General features: G+C 44.7%; 1 protein-coding gene and 1 pseudogene across 3 annotated transcripts; both read left to right on the top strand.

The window, feature by feature from the left end:
- Nucleotides 1-1,840: 1,840 nt before the first annotated feature.
- Nucleotides 1,841-3,952, top strand: LOC131269136 (polyadenylate-binding protein-like; annotated as a pseudogene).
- A 770-nt stretch (nt 3,953-4,722) lies between these two features.
- LOC131259358 (tudor domain-containing protein 7A) lies at nt 4,723-21,264 on the top strand. Of its 3 annotated transcripts, none has more exons than XM_058260831.1 (6): nt 4,723-4,794; nt 12,187-14,461; nt 15,255-15,869; nt 16,761-17,773; nt 17,881-18,038; nt 18,613-21,264. In XM_058260831.1, the coding sequence occupies exons 2-6, from the start codon at nt 12,350-12,352 to the stop codon at nt 18,849-18,851; spliced, it is 4,137 nt and encodes a 1,378-aa protein (XP_058116814.1). In that variant the 5' UTR covers nt 4,723-4,794; nt 12,187-12,349; the 3' UTR covers nt 18,852-21,264. The 3 variants fall into 3 exon arrangements, with proteins under 3 accessions (XP_058116814.1, XP_058116816.1, XP_058116815.1); XM_058260833.1 differs by having other exon boundaries at nt 16,761-17,591; nt 18,613-18,754; XM_058260832.1 differs by lacking the exon at nt 4,723-4,794 and adding an exon at nt 4,893-4,912.
- Nucleotides 21,265-21,646: the final 382 nt, after the last annotated feature.

The raw sequence follows: 21,646 nt of genomic DNA, 5'->3' as shown, positions 1-21,646 counted from the left end.
ACCGTTTTCGAAACACAATGAAGGGGAGGAAATACCGGAGAGAAGGCAAAAAAGCATAATGTATGGAGGAAAATTTAAAGTAATACAAAAAAACTGAAAAATTGCAACTGAAAATTAGCTAAACAAAAAAGAGATGAAAACCAACCATCAACGGAATAAGAATCAGCAGTAGTTGAGTAGGAGTTTGAATCAGCATATAGTTGTGTTGGGGGCGTGTGAGCTCATGTGTGCTTGGGAAGTGGATACTTATGCACTCTCCTATTCCACACCAGTCTCATGCGGCTGCACTCCTTTAGAGCGATTAGGGTTTTCGATTAACTTTTTCGTGTCAAATATGATTTTCGGTTGTTTGCGATCCTCGTTGAAACACCACCTTTCTTTCCACCAAAAGAAAGGCCATTTGAACGGTTTGCATAAAAGTCCTCGTCCTAGTGAACACAGATTATTTGCGATTAGAAAGCGTTCATTCTGTTTGTTCTAGGTGTGGTGTTCAGGGAAAGTCGATTGTGCATTCTATATTAACGGTCATTTGTGGGCGAGGTAGTGAAAGATTTTTCAGTTTTGCTTTGTAGCATGTCCATGTTTTCCCTCAAGCTTCCATAAAACATCATCAAGATCTTCTTCGTGGAGGGATCATGTTTTATTTGAAGGATCGAACCCACGATATTCTCAATGCCGTGCGTAAGTTTCTTCCGGGAGATATTGGTATCGATGCGCTTCTCGTAGTTGTTTTTATTTGCACTTTGGGCTTGCGCGCGCGTCGGGTCTAGAGATTTGCGTAAGAGTTGATGTAGAGAATGGTATTCATCATGGTTTTTTTTGTTTACAAAGCGCAAAGGCGAAGAATGGGAAGATGAGGCGTTAGTGTGGAGAGGTACACGTGTATTCCAGTTTATATTGAACAGAGAAACAGCATAAAAGAACGTCGCGGAAGTACATTTAGCTGTCTGATAATGTTACGAAACGGAGTGTCGCAAAATCCAGGAATTATCAGATTAGACTTTTATACCATCTGGCAAAGGTCTAGTATCCATCGTTTATACAGCATGGATGAAATGAACACAAGGGTTGAATGCGTACCATAAAAAATACTATCTTTATCATTTGCGAGCATAACGGTGGGAGAAAACATCTACAAATATCCTGCTACTCCAGATGGGTTAATAGAAAACCTTTGGAACCTTTGTTAAACGAGAGGAAACTAAGCGATTGGAGCAAATAAACAGGGCTTTAGCGTTTTCTTCGCTTTAAGTAAAACAAATGTCCAATTGATCCATCTTTTTCCATCTCGACGTTTCTAATACAAGTAATCTATAACAATGCATAATATAAGAATTTTTGCGCAGGGAATGAAACAAACATGCGTGTTTTGATAATTTTCTTGTGCGTTTATTCTTTTCCGGTTTCCAGAATAAACATTTTCAGTTAACGTCAATAATTCGTTTAGAAGTTGGTTTTTGAACAAAATGGATAAAAATGTATGGGAAAAATTTGGCAACAAATACGCAACACATGTTTCAATTTCAATAAATCCATAAAAAAACAGAAACTAGTGTATTTTTATTTCTGTTTTTATGTCCCAGTATTGTGAAAGTTTGTGGTTGTTATACGAGATCCAGGGCATGTGCCGATTTAAAAAACGTGGTAATCAAAAGATTTCACAAAAGAAGAAGAACGAGCGTTAGGTCTAGCGCTTCAAGATGAAGCAACCAATGCCATCGCCCAGAAGTACGGATGCAAATCAGCGTTCGTTAAAAATCCGTTGTACGTCGCATTGACTAAGAGTAAGTACATCCATCGTGTTAACAGTCTTGTTATTTACTGATTTACTGTATGCAATATGAAGGTAAGTTATTTACTGATAACTTGATGTTTTTTCTTTTTTCTTCTGACTTTTTCTGAACACGAAGCTCTTCACGATCGCGTCAAGAGCGCGAGAAGGAGCTCGGCCAGAAGAAAATGTTCGTACATCACGCATGTAGCAGGTTTGAAAGTCCTTGTTCCTTGAAAATTTATAGTATGAAATGATTCTGTCAATTAAACAGTCTCAATTTAATCACCAAGAGTACTCCAGTAGAATAGTTTGTTGAAGAAAATCGGGTTTTGTTTCTTTGGCGCCATGCTTCTTTAAAAACGGTTGACATACCGAAACGCTTGGCATGTTGCTACTCAACACAACAGTGTAAACGCATGAGCTACAATCACGGCGAAATCCAAACAATTCCCCAGAACCACAAATCGGAGTGAGATGGAATGTTGTTCGCTCCTCTCCATCTCTCACGTGGCATTACAAAACATGAACCTATTTTCCTCACTCTCTTTCGGTCGCATGGAAGCGGTTGGTCTCAGATCAGAGGTTGGTGTCAGATAGTCTGGTGATCCAAAGTGCTCCACCGAACAATCTTTCATTATATAGTAAGCCTCGGACGTGAGCGGTTGCTCGACACTTTCAACGGAATAATAGTTGCTGCTGCTAACACATGAGCATTTTTTACGGTTCCCGGAGTAATATTTAATCGTTACAGTCGATCGCTACTGTGAATCAATGTTAATGAAATTGGTTTGTGAAACGTAGTGGAATTGAACTGTTGAGTTCAAAAAAGTGAATTTGGCACTTTAACGAAAAACGCCCGTTTCCCGCAAAGTCTTCATAGGCGGTCGAGCGTGCCGTGTAGGAGCTGAACGGCAAGGAGCTGTCCGACGGCAAGCTGCTGTTCGTTGGCCGCGCTCAGAAGAATAACGAGCTCCACATGGAGTTGAAGTGTCGCTTCGAGCAACTCCAGAGGGACGGTCGCACGCGCCACCATGGCGTGAACCTGTACGTCAAGAACCTGGATGACACAATCGATGACGAGCGCCTGCGGAAGGAGTTCGCCCCATACGGTAAGATCATCTCGGCAAAGGTGATGCTGGACGAAGGCCGCACCAAGGGCTTCGGATTTGTGTGCTTTTCGTCACCGGACGAAGCAACCAAGGCCATAACGGAGATGAACGGACGCATCGTGGGCAGTAAGCTGCTGTACGTTGCGTTGGCTCAACGTAAGGAGGAACGCAAGTCGCAAATGGCCAGCCAGTACATCCAGCGTGTAAACAGCCTGCGCATGCAGCACATCGGCCAGGTTTACCAGCAGAGCGGCAGCTACTTCGTGCCAACCATCGCTCAGCCGCAGCGCTTCTACGGTCCGCAGGTCGCACCGGTCCGCACTGCTGCGCGCTGGTCCGCAAATGCACAGGTACTACGCACCTCGGGCAATCAGAATGTAGCCGCAAACGCTCCTGGGAGTGCCTATCCAACGATGGGCGCAACCATTGCCACCAACAATCCGTACCGCCAGGCGGGTAACGTACGCGGCGCTAACCAGCAGGCTCCGAATGCCCAGTCGGCTCAAGCAGCATCTGCTGCCATGCGCAACCAGGCCCGTCCGATCACCGGCCAGCAGACGGCGGCCAACATGCAGACGCGTCCGGTTCCTCCACAAATGACCGCTCGTCAGGCCCGTGGCGCAAACTTCATATTCACAAGGAAGATAGGTAACCCGATTCCGGTGCTGCCAGTCGCACAGCAGGCTGTGATTGTCAAGGGTAAGTGTGGAGCGAAAATTCTCAACCTAAAGCTTTCGTGTTACCTGATGTTTGGTGATGTGTTATTAATCTGAAATTTGTTTTTTCCTGCCTAGGACAAGAGCCGCTTACGGCCTCCATGCTGGCAGCTGCCCAACCGGCAGACCAGAAACAAATGCTTGGCGAGCGTCTGTTCCCACTGATCGAGACGATGTACCCGCATCTGGCTGGTAAGATCACCGGTATGTTGCTCGAGAACGACAACTCGGAGCTGGTGCACATGCTGGAGCACAGCGAGTCGCTTAAGGCGAAGGCCGAAGAGGCCGTGGCCGTGCTGCACGCTCACCAGTCCAAGAACCAACCGAACTAAACCTGTGCTGCTGCGTTTTGAAGGCGAGATGGAAAAATGAAACAGGGAATAGTTTCAGAATAGACAGCCTCAGGTTTCTTCAAATCGAACAATTTGGCAGCAACTACGCAGTTCTTAAAAGCCAGAAGTAAATGTGATTTAATTTCTGTTTTTAATCAATTATAAAGTCAAACTGTGTGGCTGATAGACGAGATACAGCGGAAGGTACAATATAAACTACCGCGACGTTTCTTCCCTATCAATAGGACTAAGACTTGCTCCTAAAATCAAAGCCTTGATTTTTGTTTTATGTTCACATTACTATTGTAAGATATCTTTTCAATTTTCACAGTTTAATAAGATGACTCCTGAAAAATTATAGTATGAAATGATTCTGTCAATTAAACAGTCTCAATTAAATCATTAAGAGTACTACAGTCAGCTATCGTTTGTAGGCGATAGTGCACCGTTGGATATGTAGAAGAATAACGTTGATTTTTGTTTCATTGGCGCCATGCCCCTATAAAAACGGTTGACATACCGAAACGCTTGGCATGTTGCTATTCAACACAACAGTGTAAACGCATGAGCTACAATCACGGCGAAATCCAAACAATTCCTTAGAACCACAAGTCGGAGTGAGATGGAATGTTGTTCGCTCCTCTCCATCTCTCACGTGGCATTACAAAACATGAACCTATTTTCCTCACTCTCTTTCGGTCGCATGGAAGCGGTTGGTTTCGCTCGCACACAGTGTCAGATAGTCTGGTGCTCCACCGAACAATCAACCATTGCTTTCATTATTTAGTAAGCCTCGGACGTGAGCGGTTGCTCGACACTTTCAACGGAATAATTGTTGCTGCTGCTAACACATTTCAAGCGAGGTAAGTTCGTGTCGTGGAGCTTATAGGGGGAAATGCATGTTGGCATCAGCATTTTTGGCGGTTCCAGGAGTAATATTTAATCGAATCTGTGCGATCGATTAAGTCAATCGCCATGGAGGTTCGTTCGCTACTGTGAATCAATGTGACTGAAATTGGATTGTAAAACGCAGTGGAATTGAACTGTTGAGTTAAAAAAAAGTGAATTTGGCATTTCCAGGAAGAACGCCCGTTTCCCGCAAACACCATTTACAGCAAAGTGCGTGGTCAGTAAGGTGGTGTCCGTTGGATGGCGCAGAATGTGAAATTGGAGCGGAAGAAGAAACATTCCGGCGTGTGTCTGTTGCGCAGGGCAAAGAAGCAAACTCAACAGGCTGTGCGCGTGTGTGTTTCGTCGTCGACATCGCGACCGGGACAACGTGGAGTGGATCAGAGTTGGCGCTGAATAATGATTTCTTTGCGAAGAATGTGTCTCGGTCGCCTCGTTATCAAATCAACTTCGTCATCATCTAGCATCGTCCTTGCCCCAGCAAAGTGCAGGCCAATTGGAATATGTGTTGGAATACCTAACCTAGAAAACAAAAATGGTCGCCACGGACACTCGGGGATGAGTTGAAGAATTCTTTGTGCATCCTAACCTACTTCTCGATGCAGTTTTCAGTTGTTCTAGGGAATTTGTTTGTATTTTTTTTTTATTTGGGTAACCAACTCAGTTTCAGGGTTCTTCCTGAAAGAATGTTTGCGGATAGTGGTGTTGAAGTTGTCGATGAGGAATTGATGGACAGTAGAAGTGATCGTCACTTTCCACGGCATGATTAGGGATCGATTGGACCAAGCCAGCTGGCAGCAGCTCGCGGAATAGTAGGCTAGTGCAAGACATAACACACAATTGTGCCTCTTGTGTGTGGACCCCTGGTGGTAGTGGTGTGTGTTGGTGTGCTCTCTTCGGTGTTATTGGCCTGCATACGTGGCTGATGCGCGCGCCGCTTAGATAACGCCCCAAAACGACGTACGGTCGCCGTCGAATAAATGGCATAATACTCTGCCCGAAGTGCATGTCCCATCGTTGACCGAGGGTTGGGATTTTCTATGTCAAATTGTTAGCTAAACGGGGCGACGTTTGCATGTTGTTTACTGGTAGTAGTTGAAGTAGCAGCATAGCAGCATCAGCTTCGTTTCTGGGACATTTTGTATGTTTGCTTTGGTGATCGATGATAATGAGATACGGCTGGTGTGGTGTTTGCTCGGCGCTGCTATCGTGTGCAGCATTTTTGGCCACGCAATCGCAAGGCGCAGCACACCCTATCTGACCTCCAGATGGAATGTTGTGTTGTGTGCGGTGATGCGCCACGACTTATCACGACAAGCACGAGCACGAAAGAGAAAGCGGACGCATTTGGAAGGCGTGAGGAAAATGTTAATCCACTTGGCCCAGTGGAAAGAGGAGAGGTTTTTTATGTCTGCTAGAATTATTGCAAATTAAGACCGCCTTTGGGGGCTTAACGTGCGACAAGACGATAAAAATGTTGGAGCACGAAAGATTGCTTTCTTATGTTTCCCTCCCTCTCAGCTTTACAGAAAATTGTACAATCATTTTCTTTTCATTCTCACATTCTCTCTGTTATGACGAGATCAAATCCTCTTCGGTCTACGGCACACCGAGAATGTAACGCACCGCTTTTCTACACCAGTCAGGGCAAGTCAGCAGGTTTTCGACGGATGTTTGTGCTAAGTTTTTCATACGCGGTTATTATTTTATATTACGGCCGCCTGTAGATCACCCCCGATCTTACCGACGAACCGTCGTGTAATTAATTATGATTCCTGCGTGTGGGGGTTGTCTGATCTACAACTTTCATTGGTGATGGCTGTGAGATGGGGGGGTTCGCCATTTCGCTCTTCCAACTCGAGATAAAAGCGAGAGAATCAAGAGTAAGGAAAAGAACAAGAATCGAGCGATAAAAAGGGGCTGAATGCGTGTTATTTTTATTTATTTATTTATTTTTGCATGTTGGAGGAAGGGCGGCGGAAGGGTTTGTTTACACAACGAAAGTCTCCAACACGCGCTCCTCCACCTCGAAAATACCCGCGTTCCTTCGCAGACTCAGTTATTCTTCGTCACCGTAGAAAACCCAGCAGATGTTTCGAAGGCAAAACTGTAGGATAATCTTTCTTTGTGATGCTTGAGCAAATGAATATACAAGCTCGTATTTGCTTCTTCTAGATGCTGATGTCAGCAGTTGGTGCAAACAAAAGCATTCCGCCAAAGATGTTCGTTCTACAAATTATTACAGTGTGTCACGTGGATGCTATAGAAAGTGGCAAGATGGGTTTCTGCGAGAGCAGCGATTGTCGACTGTAAAACTGAGCGGCAAATGAGGAGAGAAATGTAGCAAAAGATTGTTGAAAACTGGCTTAACCGGTGCATTGAACCCGACCAATTTTTTGGGGATCCGTTTGCCAAGAAATCTCGCGAAGCTACAGAGAAGCTACGATCGATCAGTACACATTATAGTCTTATGGAACAAAAACATGAAGATGCAAGAGGCGGGGTGGGGTGGGGGGGGGGGGGGGGAGGGGTTTCTGCTAAATCGGGCGGAACCAATTTGGCGGTCGGTTGTGTGGTGTGGTGTATGTTGCATTGGCATAACCTCAATCTACGGATGATGGTGCACTTCGAGAAGCGAGGGATTTATTTACTTGGCGAAACCTTACATCATCGTCGTATCTAATAACCGTTTTAGTAAATGGGTCGTCTGTTATCAGTTTCGAAATTAGTTGCTTTGAGTTGTAACGTATTAGCAAAGATACCATTTGAGGAGTGGTATAACTTTTCCACTATGAGGAGTTTAATTAAAAATATTATATATACTCGAAATCCAACGAATAATACTTTAAAATTCTTCAACCCTCCTAACCAGTACAAAATAGAAATGACAAATTGTTATTCCAAAATCATTGTAAAACGTCAAAAGTTAAGGATATCGTCAATGAATGTGTTTCAAAAAATAAACTCAAAACATCACGTCCGGTCCATTTCCAATTGGACACGAATAGTTTTTCGGTCTCACTTTCCACCCAGCGAGCTTATCTCGTACAGGGAAATGAAGGCAAATAAATGACTATGCTCCCTTCGCTAAGTAAATCATGGTGATTTTTGAAAATGAAAAAAACCCGGATTGAAAACTCCGTACTCGTACGAAACAACGAACAAATATGTCCCCGAACAGAGGGCGGTATGCGTCGGCGAATATTGTTGTTTATATACACTCGTAATGCAACCGTCGGAATTTGAATGTTAATCACGTACCGCATTGGTGGCTTTGTGTCTGAAATTGGTCCCGGCCAGTGCGTGTCTCCCACGTTTTCTACTCCGGTTTTAGTGGAGTAGGTTTGTTTTTATTTAATTTAAAACTAATCCACGAGCATGAAGGAGCTGCAGTTTTGGGTTGGGAAAGGAATTGTGTGCACTTTGTTGACCCCATTTTGTTGTCTCCCCTCCACTCCAGAAAGGGTGCCGGGGGTAGCAGCGACAAGTTGGCAGTATTTAGCGAAACTATGCAAATCTTGTCACATAATAATTGTGTGCACTTTTCTTTGGGACCGATTTGCCATTCGTCGCCGGTTAGAAACCTTAAAAACGCGAACGAAAACAAGTGGCTCGAATCGACGGCACGGAAAGGAGCAAAAGCCATTGAAAAGTGTCGAAAGAAAGCAACCTGGTTCCATTTTACCTTGCATATCATTGCGGTGTGTCCACCTTCGGCAGTTCAGGCCACCCCACCCAGTCACTTCCGCTATTTAAATAATTTTATTTTTTTTTCGCGCCCGGTGGGAAGAGAAAAGTTTACAAATTTAGGAGTTTTTGGCAAATTGTTCAAGCTCTCCAAGATGTGGCAGCCCGTATCGACACTCTGGACCATTTTCTTCCAACCAATTCGTCACCTTCCGGTGAATTCAATTGTGTGCAAGTTGATAATTAAGTTGATGGAACCAAGCCACACCTAACCGATGTCGTCATCATTCAACGTTTCGAAAATATCTCAAAATTATGTAGGATGTTTGAAAATTATTTTACCATTAGCTAGAAAGTTTTTGATAATTTATTTTCAATTATCTTTTCAAGCTTCTTTATTGGTCTGCGACGCTAACTATGTTGTTTCCCCTAACTAATAGAACGACACTGAATGGAACTGAACTGATAAACATAAACCAAGCACTTGAGCCGTTGGAATAAATGCTTTCCCACAATCCAACATGTTTCTTTTTCCACAGTAATCATACAATGTTGGGATTGTTGATGTTACATGGCGAGACAGTTTGTAATTCTAGCTTCCAAATTCCGGGGTTTTTGTTTCCCCCCGTTGAGTGGATTGTCTTCAAAACCTTTTACCACCACACCCTTCTCTTGCTTTCCCCATTGGTACCTCCTTTTTCGTCTGGATGGGGGTATTATGTTTCAAAGTCACTCCTCGATACTATGTTTCGTTGTTTAAGTTCTGTCGTTTTATGATCCATTTGAAATGAGGCCGAATGCGGGAAGAGGAGATATGCTTCGTTCTCCAAAAACCAAGTCCATCCGTTAAAACACATTGTCGAGGGTTTTCGGACTGGTTTTGATTTCAATACTACGTTGTTTTTTTTAGATTGATTTGAATAAATCTCAAATACCATTTGGCTGCGGAGGCCTGGTGACATTTGGAAGAGTTCGTTGGAATGTATTCGATTTTGGCGTTCCAATTTCAACAATTCGAAACACAGCCAAAGATCGCTGGTTGGGATAGAAACTCCTTATCGGTTATCAATTTGGTTGTGTCGAATGACATCATCGCGTGCGTGTAATGGGTTCGCTATCATATACCGGTGGTATAACAATGATAAAAAAATACACACATGATCACATTTTTGTGTGGCAAAAATAGCATTGTTTCGTAAATTGGAGTTCATAAAAAATATGATACGAAAACAATTTGATTTACCAAAGTAGGAATTTATAAATTTTGTTTGTATACCTTTGTTTACATAAGGCTCGCCATGTTAAAATTTACGAGTGTTTAATCTTGTTGATTTGTGTACTAGTCCAGTACATTGTCAGCTTCAGGTCCGTGGACATATGGCTGTCACAGTCGGTCCTACAGCACGAGCCCCTGCATAGGAGCTCGTGTCAGAGTCGGTATGCCTCTGAGTACGAGTAAGGGAACTAACGTTCGACTTAACGTAGGAGGATATACCCCGACTCGCATAAAAGAAGAAGAAGAAGCTTCAGGTCCAGTATGACTCAGAAGATGATAGTTTTGCTTTTCTGTTCATACTTTGTAACACCCTATGTTTAAATCTCTTTATCACAAATGAAGTCCCGGGGAGAATAAACAGCTTTTCAAATTTGATTTACACTTGGGGGAGGGTGTAACAGAATATCAAATACAATACTGTGGAAGAACTGCTTTATTTTTTTCAATAATTTTATCCCCATCGAATTGATCAATGATTAGAGCCGTTTACATTAATCCTCCTATTTTTCGTATATTTAGTGTGCTAATGATTTGATTTTGCATATCGGTATCCATTAAACGAGACTTCATTCAAACCGGACAACCTGGCTACGTGATAAGGAAAACCGGCCGTAATTGATTCGTAAAAGAAACCCATTACCCAACGGGCAAATCGCATTTCGATCGATCGTCTTTCATCCATCAGCGCAAATTGTGCATCATCGACACTCTGCTGTGTTGTGTGTGTGGAGAAGAGTGTTAAAATCTCTCCAAGACTTCCCAGCGAGAGCACTGCTGTTGCTTTCCCAAACGCATTTCTGTGCGTCGCAAATTTCCTCCACCGTTGTTGGCCAAAGTGAACCAATTTTCTGCGGCTTGTTGCACGCCTCCACGAGGCCAGCACAACCTCTTCCCCACCACCACCGATGGGTTCGTCGACGAGTACCATGTTCCGCGATGAAAGATAGATCGGGCCTACGAGAGGTGTGGCCGATCCAACACAACATTCGACAGACTTGTTACGCGAACTCGATCAAGTGTTACTTCGCCTCAACATTGCCAAGTTGGTCTGTTTTCCATCGTATCTCTAATGGCAGGTGTCCTTTGGCTCTCTCTCTAATGCTGTCGAAATACGTTTGTTTTTAGAAGATTCAATTTTTCATTACAATTTCTGGAAGCAACCGACATGAATAGTGAATTTTATAGCTTGTATGTTTATTCTGGAACTAAATTTATGTCACATTTGGCATTCTATCACATTTTTAGATTTTCCAAATGCAGTCTACAGCAAAGTTAAATGGGACACTAACGAATGAGACGATCTACTGTCTTCTCGCACCATACTTCTATCTTTCAAAAAAGTAATTTAATTGTTGTGTCTGGAACTCGCTACGTTTTAAAACCAACCAATTGGAATGATCAGAAAGTTGAATAATTACAAAATCACCGCTCATGGTCAGAAGAATATTATTTACTTTGTATTCACATGTGATATTAGAGAAACAATTCAAAAAGTAGGAAAATAAAAACTAATCCCCCCTGTGTGCCCTATTTACAAGTCTATTGTCCATCTTTTCTAGAGTCTATCTTGGTGTTCACTCGGAGAACCTATTTTCAACATTCACACATCCATGCTCAACGGGACATTGTTTCTTCTGCAGACTTCTGGTCCGATGCTTTGTCTTTCGATTTTCTTCATCTAAACGGCTTTTCTTAGCGAGAGTTGTTTGTTTCCATTAACGGACTTGGGAGATACACCTATTTTCTTTGCTTTCTTCCCATTCCCCCAAACTTCGTCATCGGGTGGAGGGGGATTGCCACAAGGAGCGGGGGTGGGTGGTGGGGCGTGGTTGTGGCGAGTGTTACCGTTGGAAAAAGTGAAGTTAATTGCTCCAATCTCTGTGCCCCGATCTCTGGCGCGTTCGCGTACGAATCGTGAAGCAGGGAGAAAAAATCGGTTGGAAAATTACCTCCCAACTCCTGGGTGTTTACGCGCATATAGTCGAGGTGGAGTTTTCCGGGCTATTTTTTTTTTGGTTTTTTATTGCACTTAAAACTACCAAGTTGCATCCGTCCGTGTGGAGAGCGTAAACCCAGTGGACCCAAACAGACTTCGATAAGGAAAAAAAGGCGAAACCCATATGGTGCGGAAATGAAAAGTAATTTCTTCTCTTCTCCCATCTAGTTGTCGTCATGGTGATTGGTTCGCAAAGCGAACGATTGTGTCCGTTTTGTCTCTTTATTACGTTGTTCTTAGTTTTACTTTTATCTTCTATTACAATGCTTTACATTACCATTACTTGTAACTGAGATTTTCACATTGTTGTGGGGGGATACTTTTATTTCTTTTTTTGTCCATTTTGTTTCATATGTATCAATAATTTAGTTTTTGTTTTCTTTCTAGAACGGTTATTTTTAGGTTAACGACGAACGAAAAACAGAAGAAAAAGCTCGAGCAAACAATTTGATCCTCGACCGGTCGATGCTTCCCTCGGGTGGTGCTGCTACAGCTTCCACAAGGTGGATTCGTTGAGTCTCGGTGTGATAAGCAATCAGTGAGCCCGAAAATGCCTAGCCCGAACGAAAACAAAACGCCGAACCGGATGTCGCCGGAGGCGATGGCGGCTGTAAAGGCGATCCGGGCGCTGGTGTCCTCCCTGAAGGAAACGTCCACCGTGCTCAGCGTGATGCGTGACTACCGGGCGATGGAGGGCGAGTCGCTGCCATACCGGAAGTTCGGCTTCAACACCGTGGAGGATTTTCTGCGTGCGAGCGGAGAGTTCGTGATAAAGCAGGCGCCCGGCGACGCTTCCCGAATCTATATCAAACCGAACAGCGACTCGGCCCACATCCTGCAGATGGTGTCGGCGCAGAAGACTTCCGCGACTGCGCGGGGTGGCGCGAAACGCTTCGTTGCCCTGCGTCAACCGGCGGGACCGTCGCTGAGTGGTGGGCGCGGGTTCGGTGGAAATGCGACTCAGTACAGCCGCATCTATCAGCAGCTGCCGTACAGTGGCCGAAACAATGGGAACTCCAGTGTGAGCCCCAAGAAAATATCCTTCAAAAATCCTCCGGCGACGACGACCACGACCACGACGACGGCGAAAACAACCCGTCCGATCCTCAAAACGTCACCACCCAACGGCAGTGCGGCGGGTGGCAGGAGCGAAACGAACAACAACAATAAGGCAACGAAAAATCTAAACGGTCAACAGCAACCACAGCTTTCTTCCGCTGACTTACGGCACGTTTTGAACGAACGGAATGGCATCTTGAGCCGCTCGTCGGTGGAGATGCGCCAGCCTAGCAAGGCGCTGCCGCTTTCCATTACGATCAGCAACAACGTTGCACGGAAGCTTCCCTTCGCCTCCGATAAGACGCCAGTGGCGAAGCCGCAGCAGAAACAACAGGTGCAACAACAGGTGCAACAGCAACAACAGCAAAAACAACAACAACAACAACAGCAGCAGCAAAAACAACTACAGCCGGCGAGTAAGTCATCGAAGATTTTACCACTAATGACCATCGACGTCAAGCCACCAGAATCGCTGGTGGCGGCGGCGGCGCCATCATTCTCCCCAGTTCCTGTCAAGAGCGTCAATTCGCGCCTTCTTCTGGCAAAAGCCACAATGCCCTCTACGACGCATGAACAAACGCCCCAAACCACCCATCCTCCCTCAAATAACAACTTCCAGCGAGCCCAGTCCCTCGACGAGCGGACACCGACGACACCGTCGTATCACGTTCCTACTGCTGTGCGCAACGTGCCACAGCAGCAAATAATGACCACGCCGTATAGTCCCTTTGGCATTGTTCCGCTGCCGGCGTCACTTCCCGGGAAGAAATCGTTGCAGGATCGCCTCAAGGCAAACCAGCAGTTAGACGAGAAGGACCAGGCACGGTTGCCGTTGCCGCTGCAGCCGCAACCGCAACCACCAAACCCCTTCGAAAGGGCTCTTTCCATCACGAGCGCCAACGGTACGACTACCAGTGTGCCCAGCATCAGCGAGCAGATAAACGCGTTCGCCCCAACGACCAAACCGACCTCGTTCAGCTGGAATGACCCGAACGCGACACCGGTCGAGCTGCTGGTGAAGTACAGTTGCTACAAGGGCTACGGCCGGCCCGAGTATCGTTACTACCGGCAGAAGAACGGGCGCATCCAGTGCAAGGTGACGCTGAATGGCTCCTCGTACACGACCTACCCGGCCGACTACGGCAACCAGTTCGAGGGGCAGTTCGCGGCCGCGCTCGTCGCGATCGAAGCGCTCCAGCGCGACGAATCGAGGCAGACGTACAGCGTGTGTCTCGATTCCGATCCGGACATTGCGAGCACCATCTACGAGCTGCTGGCGACCTGCCGGAGCGGTATGTTCAGCAAGAACATACCGGACGCGTTCCTGGCCGCACACCATGCGCTCCTGCCCGACCACTGGTTCTCCATCATTGACCGGTACTCGAATCAGCTGTTCCAGCTGGAGGAAACGTCCGGCGATACGATTGTGCTAGCGCGCCCGCAACCATCCGGTTCGGACGTCGAGTCGAACACGTCCGAGGCACGCCAGATGGCGATGAATCAGCTTCCGTTGCCCTGGAACGAGCAGTACTGGAATCTGTACATCACCAATCCCGTTTCGACGGTCGAGGTTTGGGCGCGACTCGTCGGCCAGGAGTACAGTGTAAGTAATAGGCTATCAATGAAGTTTTCCCATGGACCACAACATTCTTGTGAAACCCAAAGATCCTTATCCACACTCATGTTCACAACCACCCCTTTATCGTTACAAAATAACAGTAATTGTGGAATTGAATGTGAATCTACAAAGTCTTTACAGTTCCATGGAGAGTTTTAGGCATGGTTTCATGCATTGACAATCCTTGTCAATTGTTCACAAAGTACGAAATCGTGCTTCATTAATACTGAACGAAGTTTACTTTACTCATTCAAATAAAAAACTTTTCCGGAATAGATAAGTTGAACTGATGGTAATGCAAAAATTGATACTAAAATAACTGAACCATTAATTTCAATGCATAACACTATCCTATCTACTTTTCGAAACGATAATAATAACTGTCAATGAAACAGATGCTGTTATGTACGCGAAAATGCGGTAACTCTTAAAATATTCTCCTCTTGACATGACTATTTTATCACTCTACCGAGATTGGTTAGGGTTGAAAAAGGTTAAAATTTAAAAAAGTACCAATTACGTTTGTCGAGCACAAAGCACGTACAAAAAGGTAATTTTAAACCGCTTAAGGAATACTGCCGGCGTGGTATTGCTATACGTACGAGTTACATTGTGGTTCCATGACTCAACCTATTGTAAAGTGTTTTGTAGATGGATCATAAAAAAGCTTGGAAATATTTTGGTAAAAAAAAGACATAGACCGACTTTACTTACACATATTGTTAACTTCGTTCTAACTGTGTGTGTTTTCATCGTTCTAACTGTGTCCTCATTCTAGGACAAGATGGACGCGCTCATCACGGACATCGAGATGTCGATGCTGAACTTTCAGCCGAAGGCGGAAGAGGTGGTGGCGGCCGTCGGCGAGTACTATCTGGTGGTGATCACCGACTGCTGGTACCGGGTGCGCGTGGACGAGATCAACTATGAGGCGAACCAGTGCCAGTGCTTCTTTATCGACATCGGCGAGCGGGAGCAGCTCGCACTGGATGCGCTCTACCCGTGCGACCCGAAGTACCTGCAGCTACCGGGACAGGCGAAGTGCTTCTCGCTCGACGGTCTGGAGGATTTCAGCGAAAACCCGAAGGGAAAGCACCACCTGCAGGATTTGCTTGCCGGGCGCGTCTTTATCGCGCAGGTGCTGACGAAACGGGAGGACTACGAGGCTGCGGAGCAGAGCGACGGTCCGGACACGTGCACGCTCAAACTGATGCTGTACGACACATCGACGCAGAACGATGTACTGCTCAATCCGATCATACTGACGCGCATCTGCGACGACACGCCGACACCGGAGCTCAACCTGAAGGTGGTCAACTACGTCACCATCTCGTACGTGGACGACCAGGGCGACGTGTACTGCCAGAAGGCCGGCAACATGAAGTACATCCAGGTGGGTGGAGGAGGTCGTGTGATGCAAGTGAAGTACAACAAAAACTCGCACCGTTTCAGTCCGTTTGTTTGATGCCGATAGTGAAAGGTTACCGAACGGGGTTTCGAGTTTTCATCCGACTTTCGTTAGGTTTATAGATTCGATTTTATGGCGGTTAGTTTAAAGACTCCGCCAGTTTCGTAATGTTGGTAAATTCTTCTTTACCAGCTGTTTCATGATTAATATCATGATGTTGTTGTCTTGTCTTGACAATATTATTGACTGCTGCGTTTCGAATACACTTTCGTTTGTAGTTCATCTAGTGGTAAGATTTCTGACCACGAGTAAGAGGACTGATGATCGATCACGATCAACTGATCGCTTTTCATTGAACACGCTCAACACGCGTTTATTTTGTATCAAGTTGTCCTTTGTCTGGTTTTTCTGACAATTTCTTCTCGACACGAAACTGCCTCTGCTAAGTGTTTTCGGAGTTCGTTGCTTAAGAGCTGTGATGTGGCCATAATTTTGTTTCCCTCTGGGTCGCTTAGTTATGTGCCCAACTTCCCCGCCAACCCCGGGTTGTTACAAAACACACATCTGGCTTTTCATTGTACCAATCGTTGAAGTTGCTGGGTAGTTCTTATTAATGACGCCGGGCTTGCGCTTGGGTTCTTGGTGTACGTTGCACTTGACTATGCAACATTGTAACATTGACATATTTCTTACTCTGTTTGGTTTGGTTAGCTATATTTCATTACATTGTATCGCTTCACTGGACTTTCCTTCTTAATGTTCTGGTGCTGCCAAAGTACGTTCTTATACAAATTGTGACAAAATACTCAAATTGATGGATCCTGTCTAATCCCTTTTCATGTACGAAATTCTTATCCATAAACGTGGCTCTTCCAGAAATTGATCACCAACCTCACCCAATCGAACGCACTCGAGGGTGAATACCGTGGTTTATACACATCGACGTCTGAAACGTTGCTACATCAGCGGCTGTACCTGGTGCAGGACGAAACCGACGGCAAGTGGTACCGGGCGGCGCTGGACGCCAAAGAGTCCGGCCCGAACTGCCGGATGCTGTACGTGGACGTCGGGTGTCGGCGGCGCGTGAACGTGGCCAACATCTACCGGCTGGAGATGATCAGTCTGGCCCTGAACCGCTACCCGGCGCAGGCAATCCGGATGCGAATGTTCGAGCTGCCGGACTGCAGTGAGCCGCAGGTGTTGGCCCGGCTGCGCGCCTTCCTCCGTCCGGCCATGTCGGCGATGGCGAAGGTGTTCGGCATGGAAACGGGCACACTGCCACTGGTGAAGCTGTACGTGCATGTGGCGGACGGTGGCGATGAGGGCAAGAAGATCCTGGTGTGCGTGAACGAGGCGATCAAGATCGAGCAGGAGCTCGAGATCAACTCCGAGCTGATCAACTCGCCGCGTGTCGCCGAGGGTTCGATCCCTTCGTCCTCGTCGGACACGGAAACGACAGTCGGCACGATAAACTCCCAGTCCACCGGTGGTTACACGCTCTCCAGTGCCGACGGGAAGGATCTGTCCAACCGCTTCGACGGGCTTAACCTCAGCCCAACACCGTTGTCCCCCGAGATCGCTGCAAAAAAATCTAGCTCCACACCGACGGCCTCCACAACGGCTACGACCAACGGCGAGCGGAAAGAAGCGATTGCCAAGCTGGCCAAAGTAACGCTCCCGGCCGTCGGCAAGCTGTTCGACGTGAAGGTAACGATCGCATCCAGCCCCAAGTTCTTCATCATCCAACCGTACGCGCAAGCGAAGCAGCTGGATCAGCTGATGCAAGAGCTGCAGAAATTCTGCATGACGAAAGCGCAACCCGTCCGGAAGGATCAGGTCCGCCAGGGTGAAGCGTACGCCGCACTGAACCGTGACGGGCACTGGTACCGGTAAGGGGTGGAAACAGATTCCAAAACAGATTGTGTTTTGCCTCCATTGCCCCACTCTGCTGATTACTTCTCTTTTTTCTCTCTCAATTTGCGTTTACCACGCGCAGAATCACGGTGGTGAATATCATCCTGTTCGGACCGACACCGATCCACGCTTACTTCTGCGACTTTGGGCTGGTAGCGATGCTGGATGTCGCGAACCTTCGGGTTTTGCCGGCCAAGTTCCGCGTGCTGCCACAGCAAGCGATCAAGGCGAAGCTCTACGGTAAGCGTTATCGAGGAAGGGAAGGTTTTATATTAGCGCAACATACAAAATCGTAAAGATCAATTTCTTTTTTCGAAACGTTAAGACGAACGTTACACTTTATGGGTTGGCGGAAATAAGTTTTTCATATAGAATTGTTTAATCATTCAGTATTTTAATTAACAACCAATTATGTGTTCAATTTCCAAATCACGGCCTACAAAATGTTTCTGTTGTTTACACATCATATTCGATGGATTTAGCCTTCAGTTAAATACAACTTCATTTACAAGTAGTTTGCACCACGTAAACACGAGCTAAGGAAATGTTATCATATAAACTACACCGCAAAAGTCGTTACACAGTAGGCCAAAACAGAAACACATGCCATTTGCTTTGTGAGGAACAATCGAAACTACTCTCATCCAAGTGTGCTTCTTTTATACATTTCACCATCAAAGGCTACTTCGATATCAAATAAGAAACATTTGAAATAACTGAAAGCTAAATTCACGTATAATACTCTAGCCGTTAGTTTTCGTGCGACAATATTCATCATTGATATCATTTTCTTCTTCCCTTTTCATTGCAAAAGGCGTTAAGCCAACCAACAAAGACTGGGTGACCGCGGACGCAGTACGCTTCCAGCAGCTTACGACCGAGCGTAAGTTCGCCAGCGTCGTGCGAAAAGTCGAGGAGGACGAGTTCAACCGGCACGAGGAGCTGGTCGAGCTGGAGCTGATCGACGTGTCCACCGACGACGACATCCTCATCCACAAGGTGCTCGTGGACGAGGGTCGTGCCATCTATACGGCCGAGGCGCATACGGTGTGAGCAAAACCACAACCTAACCTGATCGAGTTATCGTATCGTCGTTCATCTCATCGTAAACACTCATTTAACCACAACCATATTTAACGATCGTGTTAAGCATTCCATGGTGGTTATCTACTCATCGATATTTATTATATACGCTACTTACGTTAAAGGCGATCGAGATTTTAGCACCCCCGCTATTTTCAACTAAGCCACGCCAAAATGGTGTCCCGAAGCAAGTTGTGTGGAAGGATCGAATCCTTTACACAGCAAACCATTTTGTAATCATGTGGCGCTGGCAGGATGGCGTAAATTATTATTTCATTTTCCTTTTTTTTAAAGAATTGAATGTTTAAGACGCGTACAGCTATTATAACTTCAAGACTTTTCGATTATCTAATCGCACGAACGCTAACGCTACCAACGCTATCCCGATGGTTCAATGTTTAGAGAACATTACTAACCCTTGCTGGGAAGCGCGAAAAAGCGTCCCTTAATTCTTTTCATCTTGCGATTCTTGTTTTTTTTTTAACTATTTCTTGTACGACAAGATTATCGAGCGAAATATTAATATTAGAAAGATAGAATTTAATGAAAGCAAACGAAGTGTGTGGGAAGCAGGATTTCCTTTCTCTTCTGACGGTTCAGGGGGAAAACGGTACACGCACCGTTTGGTGGGACGATAAAGATCCACAAATTAGTGCAGCCAAATTTGTGATGCTGAAGAAATACAGAATGTATTATAGGAACGCGAAAATTTGCCAAAATTGTTTTACCGGCTTGCTTTGATCGGTAATCTTTTTCCGTTCGGTATTGAATAAGGAGCGAACATTATTAATCATGGCGGCTATCGAAGGTCGCATACGTTGTATTTCTTTGAAACCTTCCCATCGGGCATCTAATACTGCAAGGGAAAACGAGAAGCAGTAAATAAACCTAGCGTAAGCGAATGATGAATGATGGAATGAATTAGTTTGAAAGCATATTTTTTACACGATAAATCATCCAAAGGATGGCGGGGATTGAAAGCTTCTCGAGAAAGAGCTAATTTGCTTGCAAACAAGAAGTCCTAGACTTCGAGACTTTTGTGATTGTGATACTGCTGAATCAAACAAACAACAAAAAGCAATTTGTTGGTTGTCTGTTTTCAGGCGTTTTGTTTTTCGATTGGAGATTGAATGTTTATTTTTTTTAAACACAAACATGGGATAGATATATTTAACGTTGAAGTGGTATGATCGCGAATAATCAAGGACGAGAGACTGAGAGGCCGGAAGACGGAGGGAAAAATGAATTAAGGATTTAATTCAAGTGCCTGACAGAAGGATACTAACGTACGGAAGTAATTGTTTGCGCACGCGAATTCTGACGATTTCAATTGCACCATTTCTCCCGTGTTTGGTTGTGTCTTTACAATAACGGCTCTTTATATTCCGCTGTTTGTTGATGCTCGAGAGCCACAATGTTATTTTTAATTAGTTATTTATCAAACGCAGCTCGTAAACATTATAGGTGTTTTTTTTTTCTATTGTGTTAACACTGTTTTCTACATCGGGAGGCTAATACGAATTCAAATGGATGTGATTGTGATGCACATATTGCCAGTGTGTGCCAACAACAAGGGTCGATTTTATGGGAGTTAAACGTTTTTTAATACTTTTTATATTATCAGTAGTTTTGATAGCTATTTCTTTTATGTTCATTTGAAATTAATGCACGCACGGGTTTCTTCCTTATTAACACTGTTGATCTTCTTTCAATTACCACAACAATATCTACTTACAATTCATCTAACGATAGGAAACGGACAAGCTATCATATACTAAAAAGAAAAAGAAAAAAACAGAAAAGTGGTATGGATTGGACTTAGAGATTCCTGGAGAGTAAAATCATTTTGAATTAGATTTAAAAAACGTGCATCATTAAATCAATAAGAAATATTCCTAGCTTATCAAAAATGTCACATACCACTTGAGTGAATAACAGAAGAACTACAGTCTAAAGTTACTATGGATGATTACTGAAACATGTATTTAGCTAACTGTTTACTGTATCGGCTTTCCTGTTATTATCTATCTGTGAGGAGATATGTCCTTCTATTGAAGTTCATTGTGAAAGATGCGTTGTCTGTTTTATCCCTATTTATCCCCTTCCCCCGTTACACGTTACTACTATTGCACTTGGTTACTATTGCACTCGACTTATTATTATCGCATGTGATGTCAGTTTTACATTTTATATACCGTTTTTCATAGTCGCTTTACTACTACTCTTATTTAGGAATGTGTTGCAACTACACTGAAATTATTAACCCGGAGGGTAAGAAAGTAGTATGAAAAGATATTTAAAAAGAAGAAGAAAAAAAACGAATGCTCAAAGTTAAAACGAACGACTAAAAACACACCACCAGCATTATATATGTGTGAACTTTTACGAACCGCTTCTTATATAAACCTTTTCTCACAGTGTCGTTAAGAAACTAACCCCACGCGCATGATGGAAAGGAAGAGGTCCTTTTTTATATACATACAAAATTTATACATATATCGAATGATCTTTACACAACGTTCGCCCTGTGAACGCTTGGAAAGAGATGGGACCGAGTGTTTTTACTACCAGCCAATGCTATATATTTACAAAATGCCGCATATATTATGTGCCTTTATATTATCGATAACGAAGGAACTGAGGAGGAATGGACGCGATCGGGCGTCGCAAACGAATGAAATAAACGAACGGCGAAGAGAGGAAATGCCAAACTTGGAGTATTTTATTGAAAACGTCCGAAAATATAATTGAGCATTACGTTACCA

The sequence above is a fragment of the Anopheles coustani genome, chromosome 3 (genome assembly GCF_943734705.1).
Source record: "Anopheles coustani chromosome 3, idAnoCousDA_361_x.2, whole genome shotgun sequence".
In the NCBI taxonomy this organism is placed as follows: domain Eukaryota; kingdom Metazoa; phylum Arthropoda; class Insecta; order Diptera; family Culicidae; genus Anopheles; species Anopheles coustani.
The sequence above is the reverse complement of the archived record's forward strand: the minus strand, read 5'-3'. Positions and strand labels throughout refer to the sequence as shown.